The sequence below is a fragment of the Lepisosteus platostomus genome, chromosome 6 (assembly GCF_059453375.1).
Source record: "Lepisosteus platostomus isolate fLepPlt1 chromosome 6, fLepPlt1.hap1, whole genome shotgun sequence".
Taxonomy (NCBI): domain Eukaryota; kingdom Metazoa; phylum Chordata; class Actinopteri; order Semionotiformes; family Lepisosteidae; genus Lepisosteus; species Lepisosteus platostomus.
This window is the reverse complement of record NC_142616.1, coordinates 13,118,888-13,132,790: the sequence shown is the minus strand read 5'-3', so window position 1 is coordinate 13,132,790 and position 13,903 is coordinate 13,118,888. Positions and strand designations below refer to the sequence as shown.

Sequence of the window (13,903 nt, the reverse complement as noted above, 5' to 3'; positions counted from 1 at the left end):
ATTTCCACAGGCTGGTCCAACTGATCAAACATCCTGACCTGTTTCATTGAAGTTTTGTATAAATAATAAATAATAACAAGTAACCTGCTGTTCAAACCAACACAGTCTCAGCTTCTGTATCCCCATACATAAGTTCATATTTATTAAATATTTATTATTGTTAATATTTAGCTAAAATTAACTAAATATATATTATTATACATTTAAATTATATGTTACATATAAGTAATTAATGTTAAATTTCAGTAAGTTAATATTTAGTTAATATAATCTAATATTTCGTATTTATTCATATTCAATTATTTAAATTATTATTTAATACAATTACAATTACAAGAAATGTCTCACCTGTACATGAGGGGTGTGCGATCCCCCATAAACATCATGTCTCCTTCCTGATGTCCTCCTACAGTGAGCTCTGTGTGTCCCTGTGTGTGTCAGTGATCTGTAACACACAGCTGGTGTTGAGCTCTTACAGTTCCTATCGTCCAGTTTGACCCATTTAGGCTGTGAACTTCTGGGTCATCTGGCTCCAGTCCTCTGTCTTGTTACAGGTTCGTTTGGATAAACAGCCCAACCAACACCCTTCTGTCCAGCTGGTCTTTCTGAAGAAATGTCTCCAATGTTGTACTGATCCAGCTCATCCTTCCCCAGCCATGATCCAGTAACTCCTATAACGTCACAGCTCCTCAGTAATGATGGACTCTTGATGAGCTCTTGCTCTCTATTGCTGATGTTGTAAGAACTGAGATATAAAAGATGTTTATTAGCGCTGGCCAGGGCTTTCCTGACTCCCCAGTTTTGCCCTGTTGGGAGCCCCCTGCTCCCCATTTCCCCACTTTAAATAGGTCCTGTCAGCACCCAGACCCCACTGTCCCTCCAAACTGGGCAGCCACACAAGGAGAAAACTGGTTAGACTGGTTGTGGAGGCCTCCATCAGGCCAGTGGTGCTTTTGACAGAGCGGAGTGGCTGGGAGGGGAGGAGGTGGGTATCAGTGTCCTGGGGGTCCACCAGGGGGCTCGTATGGGGCTGAAGAAAGACACATCCAGCCCCTGCAGGCAGCCTGCAGCCCAGCAGCTCCCTGAGCCTGCAGGCAGGTGAGAAGGCTGCTGTGGGATCAGACCAGACTGGAACCTGTTGGTCTGAATGTGTGGGATTGGAGGAAAACCAGATGGAGCAAAGTACACGCAAATATGGGACTGAAGTGTGTTTCTGTCTCCTAAAGACTTGAGGCTGGAGCTGAACTCACACTTCAGCAGCACACTGAGCCAAAGCACAAGGCCAGAGCTCCACTGGAGGGGCTTCATAATAAGACAGAGGCCTGGAGTGGCCCAGTGGTGCCCAAGATACAAATATTGAACTCACATGTCTGAATACTTATTCAATCAGCTTACAGCATCACATGCACTTCTCTTCAGACATTGCTGACATTTACTGCAGCTTTTCTTAGACGTCCTCAGCTTGTGGATTCAGAATCAGAGAATCACACAGAATGGGACTCAATAGGAAAGGCGTGAACTCTTCTGTGGGGCTGTGTTATACTCACACTGTACTCAATACAAGAACAGCACTTCCCCAGCTGGGCAGACCAGCTGCACTGAGATTAGTGGCTTCAGCTGTCCTGACACTACAGGCTGTTTAGCTCAATTCTCTGTATGTAGCCCCTGTGTTGCAATAATTGATCAATTATTAGATAATTGGAGATGTTCTGAGAGCCACATGGTTTTAATTTAGTTTGGTATATAAAGGGATTCATGAGGGTGGCTGGTGTTTGGTGGGTTTTCAGTATTTATTTTGTGTTTTAGTTGGATAGAAGAGTTTGTTAAAGTTTCTTATTTTGTATTTCTGTTCCTTATTGGTCTTCTGGGCCACCCAAGGAGAGGCAGATCTGTCATAATCTGTTTCGGATCTGTTTCTAGTTCTCTAGAAAACCTGGCTTTTTATCAGATATTCTGTACTGTCCAGTGCACAGTGGGATCAGCTGACCGGGCCCTGTCCAGTGCACAGTGGGATCAGCTGACTGGGCCCTGTCCAGTGTCCAGTGTCCAGTGTCCAGTGTCCAGTGTCCAGTGTCCAGTGTCCAGTGTCCAGTGTCCAGTGGGATCAGCTGACGGGGTCCTGTCCAGTGTTCAGTGAGATGGGTTGCTCAGAGCCCTCAGGCAGTGAAGGTCACAGCTCTCCTCCTGTTGATGCTGGAGCTCTGGTAGGGGCTGTGCTGCCTGTGACACTGTGACCCCAATGTGGGAGTGTTGGGGAGTCTGTCTACACTCCCTCACTCACCCTTGTCTGAACCCCATCGTTATCACCCCAGATTACACCAGGTGGGTTTCTAAACCAAATAGCGATGTACTATGTAAATAATCCATTTAAATTGTATTCATTTAGATTTAGATTTAATTTAGAATCTGATGGTTTCTGCCATAGCACCTTGGTAATGACACTGTTGGATCACATCAGCTTTAAACATGTCTCTACACTGACCGCCCATGATGCTGGGAGAGTATCTTACAGAATCTAATGGCATCATCAGAAACCAATAAAAACATTATTGTACAGTACCAAGCTGCTGAAGACACTTCAGAACAGCGTACTATAAAACAGGTAGGTGTTAGCCCTAGAAAATATGGCAATAAGGGGCAAGCACAAAGCAAATTATGGGTGAGGGATTTGAGTGACAGCAATGATGCTTTTTGTTTCTTGACTAAATGTAATAGAAACTTTCTAAGTTGCGTTCATTGCTTCCAATACAATGAAAGGGAAATGACTGATGTTGCTACATGGGTACAGTATGTCACTGAGGAAGGAAAACAACAGATCGGAGCAGAAGGAAAAAGGTCTTTATTAAACAATAGCAGCTTAGAGGATGCAGAAGTGTTTTGGGTTACTAAAAGCACTCAGATGATAAATATCTGATGGTATCATGTTGTATTCAAGGTATGAGGATATATTATACATAGGAACAAGTCACAGGTTTATTCCGTGCTGAAAAAAAGAAGAAAGAGAACACAACGTTTCGGCCGTGGAGCCTTCTTCAGGTGTCGGTTCAGTTCAGTTCACACCTGAAAAAGGCTCCACGGGTGAAACGTTGTGTTCTCTTTCTTCTTTTTTTCAGCACGGAATAAACCTGTGACTTGTTCCTTTGCAGCCTGCGCATGCTGATGCAGCTGCCCACCTACAGTATATTATACGTAAGCTATTGACACAACTCTTTCATTGAGCAATAATTCTGTCTTCTACTTGATGAAAAGTTTTTATTAAAACTAAAGAGGAATATATGATACTGTGTATAAAGACTCCCAGGTGTCTTCAGGCAGTGAAGGTCACAGCTCTCCTCCTGTTGATGCTGGAGCTCTGGTAGGGGGCTGTGCTGCTTGTGACACTGTGACCCCAATGTGGGAGTGTTGGGGAGTCTCTCTACACTCCCTCACTCACCCTTGTCTGAACCCCATCGTTATCACCCCAGATTACAGCAGGTGGGTTTCTAAACCAAATAGTGATGTAAATAATCCCTTCAGACTCTGGAGAAGGAAAAGATTGAGGGACACCAGGCCTGCTATTGCTGTATTAGAGCAGCAGCAGTTTGTATTTCAGTATCTAAAACCTAATAGACTCTTTCTGAAGTAATGAAAATAAAGCTGTTTTGTACTTCTTAAAAAACTAAATCTAAAATTATCTGAATTAGACACTAAGTCTAGTTCCATTCGAGTAGCCTCCAGAGGTACAAGAGACACTGTCCATCTTGACTCCTGTCCAGCTTCTTCCCACTGGGACCAGGCTGTGTGTCAGGACACTGTGTCCTGTGAGGACTGAGGGTCACACTGACTGCACTACTGCTGCCCTCTTTCACACTCACAGTGGACAAGAGCAGCTCTGTGTTTGGTACAAACAATTCAAAATCACTTCAAACATGAGAATATATAAGAAGACAAGAAGATCAGGAAGGGTGTAATAGAGAGGCTCACAGTTGCCTCATCAGTCCTTCTTGATTTCCAGTAACTAATTGATCTGAGGGTCTCATCCAGCTACCTCTTCAAGAAGCCAGGGTATCAGATCCAGCTACAGAACTGTGAAGCATGTTCCATCCACCTGCCACCCTAGCAGTAAAGTATCTCCTGAGTGATGGATGACTAATTAATCCAGGTAATACTGTTTCCCCAAGCAGAGTCCAGGTGGGTCAGGGTGCAGACAGGGAGGGAACAGGATCAGTCAGGATACAGGGGCATTCAGGCAGACTGGAGGCAGGAGGAAGGCTGGGAAACGCTGGCTAGTGGCTGGGCAGGACAGGGACTGGTGACGCAGTGCTGGACTGCAGAGGAGAGACTGAACAGGGTTTAAATACCCCACAGCTCCTGATGCAGACTGATGTCTCAGTCCAGTCAGGCACTGTGGTAATATTATACTGAGACAGAGAGCTGGGAGGAGTCGGCCTGTGTTCATGAGTCATGGTCAATCTCCACAGCTGACAGCAGGCAGCAACACAAGATCTTTATCTGAATCCAGGGTCCGGAAGACAGGATAGATCTTCTCCCCCTGATTGAAGACCATGTCAGTGAAAGTGTATATGTGAGCTCTGGACTCCACTGTGTAAAAGGAGACCTTCCTCTCCTCAATATCCACACACACCCCCAGCCTCCTGGGCCGCAGACTGAAGGGGAGATCAGTCTCAGGGTCAGTGAGAGCAGAGAAATCAGTAGGGTCAGAGTCCAGACACCAGTAACCCTGCTGAGGAGAGATGCTGACGACTCCTTTCCTCTCTGCTGACTCTCTGCTCACTCCTCTGATCCACCTTTCATTCACCTCCACCTCCCAGTAGTGTCTCCCTGAGGTGAAGCCATCCCTGCTCAAGACACAGTGCCTGTAAGTAAATCTGTGTGGATTGGCAGGAAGACTCTTCCACTGTCCCCCTCTCACTCTCTTCCCATCCTCAGACAGGGAGAGATCACAGTGAGCTGTATCAGGGTCCAGAGTCACGTCAGCTGTGGGAATAAAACAGGAAACATCACAAGAGTCTCCTGCAGATTATATGACAATTAAAGTCAAAATGTACTTGTGAAATGTGTTTGACCCCACTGTTGTCCATAGATCCTTCTCTGTGGTCAAGAGGTCAATAAACCAGTATTCTTCTGTTGGGCTTCACAAGCCTCAGTTTAGAACAAAATCACAGTTTTGTTGATCCTGTTCAATTGTCTTTAAGACTTCCAGGTTTCAAACATTTATAAAAGACACCTGACTGTGTTTCTGGACAAAGAGCTCCTGTTGCCCTCTACTGGACAGGAATGGACACTGCAGTCTGGCCCTGAAGCTGACAAGACAACATCTTCCCCTGATCTTTCACACCTATTCTGTGTAGAACAGGACACTGTGTCCATCACTGACCTATTCCACAGGAGAGTCTGTCAGTGTGGAAGCACCGATACTCTATATATCACCTCTGTCCTGGAATGAGGAGTCTGATATCACAGGTAAACACCCCACACTCACCCTGCTTAACCAGTGAAATATTGACAGACCAGCGACAGTCTTTAATTAAACACACCACTGGTCACTTACTGACCAGGACCATATGAACACCAGCTGGGCTGAAGAGAAAGAGCCCAAAGATATTACCCCTGTCCAGGAAGAGGAGCCCTACAGCCCCAGTAAATACCCCTCCTACACTGACCATGGGCTGCTGACCCCACTGTCCTGGGAGCGCAGGACCCTACTGCCCCTTACTTTCACAGTGGTGACATGTGTGAGTGAATGTCTTATTTTGACAGGAAACAGAATATTTTAATTCACCTGCTCTAGAAAAGTTCAAACTTAAATATCTCCCAACTACAATAATGGACTATTATATTCTTACACATCCATCTACAGACACTGTGTCACACTGAGTGAGAAAAAGACTGCTCTGTTCTGGAAACACAGAAGCTAAATTTAAACCCTATGCTTCTGAAGACACCCCGAAATCACAGGTAAGTACCTTAACATTCACTGATGATGGTGATTAATGAATTGATGTTTGTTGTGTCAAACACACCACTGAGCCTGTTCTTGAGCCCAGATCACTGCAGCCTGTCTCAGAAGTGAACACAGCTCTCAGATTAATTCCCCAGCCAGGAAACAGACTCCTTACTGACACATAAACACCCCCAACACCCTCGTCTCACCCCAACACCTTCTCACCCTGACAGATAAGACACCCGACAGCAGAAGAGAAACAGTCCAGCGAGTCTCTTCCTGACTGGATCGGACTGTAAATCATGACGCTTTATCGATTCCTAACAGTCTTGCATTTAACTGTCTCAGTTTTGCAATTGTTACAGAAAATTAAACCCACTTCATCACCACAATAAAATACTAACTATATTCTAACTATAATAAAACTATATTCTGTTTTTTCCCCCAGGAAGGCTGGAAGCTCCTTTCTCTATTCATTCATTACAGGTGGTGTAATAGCTCACCCAGGAGATTCCAGCAGTTACTGTACCTTGTAGCCTCAGTGGTCAATACTGTATAAATAAGCTGAATCCAAGCTGAAGTACAGAGTCAGACTCCCAGCAGGAGTGAGAGGAGGACTGATAAAGAAATCTGGCCTCTGATCTCTGAGACAAACTCACTCTAGAGGACCTCCAGGCCACCATCCTGAACCTTCAAGTCAGTGTGGAGCTCTGATTTATTCCATCCACACTGAGAGTCTCAGCCCTTCACCTCCAGATCAGTTCCCCTGTGTCTGGGACTCTGGACTGGGGCAGGGGCACAGGACTGTGAGAAGGGACGAGCTGGAGCTGTCAGACAGGCTGGGATGTACTGTGTCTAGAGTGTTCGTAAAGTGTTGTAATTTAACCTCGTATGGGTCTCAGAGGTCTATGTAGCCTCCTTGTCACTGCAACAGGACCTGATGACGGCAGTATTGTGCCATAGTCATAGTCAAAGAGACAGCAGTTTATTATAAGACTGTCCCTCCACCTGATTCCTCCTGATACTCTACAACCATCCAATGTGATGCCACAAGGAGCTGAGCCTGAAGTGGTGGTGTCTCCACCAGATCATCATAGCATACTGTAGGTGGAAGTTAATTCCTCTGCACTTGATAGGAAGGCTGACTGGGGACACTGGCTGTGGAGTAGCAGCTGCTCCTCTCAAGCTCAGGCATGTGTCACCCAAGAAGTGAGAAGACCAGGACAAAGGCTGTGTGACATTACAGTGTGGAAATGTTTGAGCTGTGTGAGCGCTGGTAAGCTGCTACCAGCCGGGCTTCATATTTAAGTTGTTACAGCTCTGCTGGACACAGCCGAGGGCACGACTGGCCTGAACCCAAGTGTATACGACAGAAGAAGGACGGAAAGTCCTGAAGAGACCCGACCGGCTGGGGTCGGAGCTCTCTGGTACGGAGGGAAAGTGGATAGATGACTGAGTGCGTGTAGAAGAGTTGATTACTGAGCGGTGGGGTTTAGAAATGCATAAAAATGCATTTTTAGGTGTAATAAGGAGTTTATACACCCCGAGCCAACCATACTATCCCTCTCTGTGAAGTTCTCAGCAGGACTGCACTTGATGAAACTGCCAGCTCACACCTTAGACTGACATTAGCTGTCAACTGATCACAGATGCTTGTCTGTTTGGCCTTGTATCTGGAACCAAGGCAAGACTCACCCTCAGACTTACCAACATTACCTCAGCCAAAAGGCACGCAGACATCACGGTCAAGGAGCCTACGCTTTCATCCACAGTTGCCTCTAGTTGATCCCTCAGACTTACCAACATTACCTCAGCCACAAGGCAACACAGACAGCATTTATACAAGTGGGGGAAACGTGAATCTGTTCTTTTCTACTAAAAGATCTCTAGTAGTCTAGTGTGTCTAGTTTAAAAATATGACATGTCTATCTTAGTTATGTGGATCTGACAGACTGAAAACCAAATGAAATACAAATTATTACGTTAGTACGCATATTGTGCATTATTACAGTGGCTTGATTAGGCGTACCTCTGTTTTGAGATCCTTCACTTTTTTCCGCGCTTCAGAAACATCACATACTCAATTATGACTGGTCATTTTTTGACTGGGCTTGGATTAGGAGCATCCTTTCATTAGGATAATTGTCCTCAATATTATAAATGAATCCTTGAGCACTGGCATTGTACCAACGGTCCTCAAAACTGCTGCCATTACCCCCATGCCAAAAAAGCCTAACATGGCTCTGGAGAATCTAAACAAATTTCGCCCCATCTCCAGCTTACCCTCTCTTGAAAAAATTCTAGAACGTGCTGTCACACTTCAGTTACATAACCACCTCATGACAAATAACTCTCGAACCCCTCCAATCTGTCTTGGGGTGATATTCAATTCTGGCTTAGCATTCGACCCACATGTGCAGCATATTGTCAAAACATATTTTTTTTCACCTCAGAAATATCGCTAGACTACGCCCTATGCTATCACTGTGGCTGAAAAGCTGATCAACACATTGAACAGTTAAACCGGAGAGTCCTGCTGTTAGTCCGATGTTTATTAGAACCAGTTTAAAGAACGCACAGACATAATATGCTGTCATTTAAAGTAAATTGCAGCTGTCTTTTAGAGATTCAATAACAGTTTGTACCTCCACGTGGTGCCTACCTACCTTAACCCAGTGAACCTACCTTGATGAGGAATGGGCCCGTCCGCTCCTGTAAAGAGGAAGGAAGAGGATTGTTACTGGAAGTGCAGGGAGTTGTTGGAGCAGAGTGGGACCTGATCAGGCTGAGAGCCGTCCTGCTCAGGAGGCTCATCTGTTTGACTGGACAGTCTGGGACTGAGGCTGTAGGTCCTGTACTCACTGCTGGGACAGGAGTCTAACTGGGAGGCACCCCCAGCCTTTAGAAAGACAGGGAGAGCCTGATGAGGGTGGGTTTGTAGTGCAGAGACACAGTCAGTGCTCTGGTTGTGGGGTCAGTCAGCCAGCCCCCAGTCTTATCAGACATCAGGAGACTAGAAGAGAGCTTGGGCCAGGACTGCAGAGAAACAGCAACAAGACCAAGGAGTGTTTGGTTCGATTATGCAATCTCCTGTGCTTGTTTTGTCTGATCAGTACAGTCTGGTGTGTTGAAAAGGCCTGTTAGCACTGTAAATGAGTCATGTCTGCTCCCATGAGGTTCACCAGCACTAGTCTTCCAGATGTGAAGAGGTTACAGGTCAGCAAACTGACAAGGATCAGACATTCTGTTTTAATTAATATGACAGGTTTGACATTGCACCATTTATTACAGAGATCTTCATCAGTCTGAACAAATACCTGCGAGTCACTAGGAGTAAACTTGTTAATGTGAAAATTGCTTGAATACAGCAATTTTAGACAACAGTCCCTACAGGAAGCTAGAGACAATATCAAGAAGATGGAACTGCACATCACAACAAATTAGTAGAATAAACTACACTCAACACTTTACGGAACAGTAAACTTGAAATTGTACTGGAATTACCACTGCAGCCAACAGAGCGTCTGTTAGATTTTCCAATCAACCAGTTGCTGACAGGTGATCAGTTCCACCTGTTCAAATTTAATCTCCACACCGTTCTCATCTGTACCTGGTGTTATAAGACCAGCTTCTGCACCAGTATCTCGGTGTTCCCTGTGTGTTTCCCTCTGAGTTCTGACTGCACATTCCTTGACCTTGTTTATGGATTTTCATTTAGCCCACTGCCTCTGATCGCTGTCTCAGCAGGTAAGAGCCATGGTATTACTGTACATAAACTACACGCAGCTCAGAGCAGCAAGCTCCAGTTAAACACAGACTGTGAGTGTACTCCCTGTGCAGCACTTACCCAGGTCTCGAAGCAGCACTAAAGTATTACCTGCAAAGAATGAAACATTTATCAGACAAGGCAGTGTCATTACAGAGATCAGTGACAATGGAACTGGAGTAATATAATAAATAAAATATATAATAATGGGGTAATAATAATAAAAGCAGCTTAACCAACAAAATAAAAGTACTGAAACCTAATGTACCCATTCTTAGGAAACTGTTTGCATCAGGATTGACTCATTGTGCCCACCTTAAGTATTAGGACAGTGAAGTCAAAATTGGTATTCTTATTGTATGTTCAAGAGATTTGCATTTGAAATGAAAAAATGAAACTGAGGCAAAAGTACAGTATGGCACCTTTTAGTTCTGTGCATATACTGTATGCTTTAACATTTTGGAATAATAACACTTATGTTCAATCCACCCCTGTTTTAGGTGATATCTCAAAACTCAAATGAAAATTGCTTTGAACCTATATTGAATTTATTTAAATCTGAAATTAAATCTGTTTGAGTAATCAGGAGAAACTGTACTGTATGTCTCCACTTTAGGAACTGGTGTACTGTAGCTGGTCTAATATCCCACATATGCTGAGACAACAGCCCTAAGATGCAGTGAAACTCTTCATCCTCAACCTGAGAGAGAGATGTTTCCCTGAGCTCTGGAATCGAGGACTGATCAACCCATCTACAAAAGTAGAGACAGACGTGACCTGACCTAACAGCTCCTGGAGCTGTACTTTTGCCTTATTTTCATCTTTTCATCTCAAATCTGAATTGCATGAGTATATAGCAGAGCAGCTAAACACAACAGTTTCAATTTCTATTGATTTACTTACATTTATCCTCCCACAGTGTCTCCTCCTCTGTAATAAAGAGACAGAATTATTAACAATGGTACAGGCTGCCATCGCATCACACAGGTGGGGCTGCACACTGGTGGTGGTGGAGGGGATCACCATTACTGTAAAGTGCTTTGAGTGGATTTTACAGAAAAGCACTATATAAGTGTAAGCAATTATTATGATTAATTAATCTGCTCTAGGGCAGCTGTCAGAATATTATCATTACAGCTTCACTGGGATGAACAGTGAATAAAGAACTGAAATCTACAAAATGCCCATCAGAATTACTTTGTTACTGATTTACTTGGACAAGGAAACACGGAGACACTTTGATTGTTTCTAGGGAGTATTGGACACAGAACTGGTGTCACTATAACCATTAACATACTGTTCTCCAGGGGGTGAGAATCAGGAGAGAGCCCAGCAGGAAGATCCTGGTTGTGTTGGGATTCTCTGAGTTTCCATCCCAGAGGAGAAGGTCAGATGTTCACTGTTGCCCATAGATGATGGAACAGCTCCTGAGTAACTTCACTCTGATTCACCTCCACTGGTGGAAACTCACAGTGAGACACACCTAAAGACAGAGGAGCTCTGACACTGGAGGAGCTGGGTCTGTCTCTGCAAGGACAGCTGCTGTGGGCCGGTTCTGGTTCTGACTGATAGGATCCCATCCCACAGTGTAGATCTCCCTCTATAACCCATTCTGAGAAGCTGAGCTGCTGGGACCTACAGCTCTTGACAGGGTGTCTGTGCACTGAGTCCTGTTATCTAGAGTAGGGTGTGCTGCTCAGACACTGTCATTTACAGTCCATCCTGACACAGACATTCAGACACACATCTATAATGAGCACATACTGTCCATTCTTCTCCACTGGATCACCAGAAGTGCTGATGCTGCTACAGTCACAGCTGCTAATAAGAAGAGAGCCACCATCCACCCAGAGGACGCAGGGAAAAAGTAAATAAATAAAAGAAATAAGAGGTTTCTTATTGAGACTGATTTTAATACATGTACTGTAGTTAAATCGGCATGCTTTTAATGCCTGGCTAGCGTTAGGGTTACAAGAACCATAGAATTTTGCCCGCTGTTGCACTTTTAGCTGCACTTTAAATGACAAAATGAAGAGAGTTTACCCATTAGAACAGGTATTCTTCACACTTTTCATCTGGCTCAGTTTTGGATAAAATCAATGGATAGGGCAATATAGAAAAAGGTAACCAAAACTGTCCGAAAACCAAAAGTGCAGATAGGAGCAAATTATCACTCATCCTAAAGATAACTGGGGACCCGGAATGCAGCACTGACAGTAAAAAACTTCTACCTGTTGTGGGAATGCTAACCCTAACCCTAGCTAGGGTTTCAAATGTGCATTCCGGCACGGTATCTCAGAAGCCCTCCAAACATCAAAGTTGATTTTTTTCCTCAAACTCCAAAAAATCAGTCTCAAACTATCAAAACGGTTTCTAAAACCTCTAGGAAATGTATCTTCTTTAATAATCTGTCTGGTTTAGGCAAATTTTCATGATGCTGAAAAATGTTGTTAAATGGTAGTTAAATCGGCATGCTTTTAATGCCTGGCTAGGGTTAGGGTTACAAGAACCATAGAATTTTGACCGCTGTTGCACTTTTAGCTGCACTTTAAATGACAAAATGAAGAGAGTTTACCCATTAGAACAGGTATTCTTCACACTTTTCATCTGGCTCAGTTTTGGATAAAATCAATGGATAGGGCAATATACAAAAAGGTGACCAAAACTGTCCGAAAACTAAAAGTGCAGATAGGAGCAAATTATCACTCATCCTAAAGATAACTGGGGGCCCGGAACACAGAACTGACAGTAAAAAACTTCTACCTGTTGTGGGAATGCTAACCCTAACCCTTGCTAGGGTTTCAAATGTACATTCCGACATGGTGTCTCAGAAGCCCTCCAAACATCAAAGTTAATTTTTTTCCTCAAACTCCAAAAAATCAGTCTCAAACTATCAAAACAGTTTCTAAAACCTCTAGGAAATGTATCTTCTTTAATAATCTGTCTGGTTCAGGCAAATTTTCATGATGCTGAAAAATGCTGTTAAATGGTAGTTAAATCGGCATGCTTTTAATGTCTGGCTAGGGTTAGGGTTACAAGAACCATAGAATTTTGCGCGCTGTTGCACTTTTAGCTGCACTTTAAATGACAAAATGAAGAGAGTTTACCCATTAGAACAGGTATTCTTCACACTTTTCATCTGGCTCAGTTTTGGATAAAATCAATGGATAGGGCAATATACAAAAAGGTGACCAAAACTGTCCGAAAACTAAAGATGCAGATAGGAGCAAATTATCACTCATCCTAAAGATAACTGGGGGCCCGGAAAACAGCACTGACAGTAAAAAACTTCTACCCGTTGTGGGAATGCTAACCCTAACCCTAGCTAGGGTTTCAAATGTACATTCCGGCAGGGTGTCTCAGAAGCCCTCCAAACATCAAAGTTGATTTTTTTCCTCAATCTCCAAAAAATCAGTCTCAAACTATCAAAACAGTTTCTAAAACCTCTAGGAAATGTATCTTCTTTAATAATCTGTCTGGTTCAGGCAAATTTTCATGATGCTGAAAAATGCTGTTAAATGGTAGTTAAATCGGCATGCTTTTAATGCCTGGCTAGGGTTAGGGTTACAAGAACCATAGAATTTTGCCCGCTGTTGCACTTTTAGCTGCACTTTAAATGACAAAATGAAGAGAGTTTACCCATTAGAACAGGTATTCTTCACACGTTTCATCTGGCTCAGTTTTGGATAAAATCACTGCATAGGGCAATATACAAAAAGGTGACCAAAACTGTCCGAAAACTAAAAGTGCAGATAGGAGCAAATTATCACTCATCCTAAAGATAACTGGGGGCCCGGAATGCAAGACTGACAGTAAAAAACCTCTACCTGTTGTGGGAATGCTAACCCTAACCCTAGCTAGGGTTTCAAATGTACATTCCGGCAGGGTGTCTCAGAAGCCCTTCAAACTTCAAAGTTTATTTTTTTCCTCAAACTCCAAAAAATCAGTCTCAAACTATCAAAACGGTGTCTAAAACCTCTAGGAAATGTATCTTCTTTAATAATCTGTCTGGTTAAGGCAAATTTTCATGAAGCTGAAAAATGTTGTTAAATGGTAGTTAAATCGGCATGCTTTTAATGCCTGGCTAGGGTTAGGGTTACAAGAACAATAGAATTTTGCCCGCTGTTGCACTTTTAGCTGCACTTTAAATGACAAAATGAAGAGAGTTTACCCATTAGAACAGGTATTCTTCA

The 13,903-nt window shown here is 43.6% G+C and overlaps 1 protein-coding gene across 1 annotated transcript; it reads right to left on the bottom strand.

The window, feature by feature from the left end:
- Positions 1 to 2,816: 2,816 nt before the first annotated feature.
- LOC148660422 (butyrophilin subfamily 2 member A2-like) lies at positions 2,817 to 11,573 on the bottom strand. The gene is made up of 5 exons (XM_088637832.1): positions 11,475 to 11,573; positions 10,614 to 10,640; positions 9,792 to 9,821; positions 8,630 to 8,656; positions 2,817 to 4,977 (listed from the first exon to the last, which is right to left on the bottom strand). Exons 1-5 carry the CDS (start codon positions 11,551 to 11,553, stop codon positions 4,448 to 4,450), a joined length of 693 nt encoding a protein of 230 aa, XP_088493958.1. The 5' UTR covers positions 11,554 to 11,573; the 3' UTR covers positions 2,817 to 4,447.
- Positions 11,574 to 13,903: the final 2,330 nt, after the last annotated feature.

Coding starts and splice junctions, on each gene's coding strand:
- LOC148660422 (XM_088637832.1), bottom strand. CDS start 11,553: ATGGTGGCTCTCTTCTTATTAGCAGCTGTGACTGTAGCAGCATCAGCA. Junction 9,822..10,613: donor GACACTGTGGGAGGATAAAT/GTAAGTAAATCA, acceptor CATTCTTTGCAG/GTAATACTTTAGTGCTGCTT. Junction 4,978..8,629: donor CGGGCCCATTCCTCATCAAG/GTAGGTTCACTG, acceptor TTATTCCCACAG/CTGACGTGACTCTGGACCCT.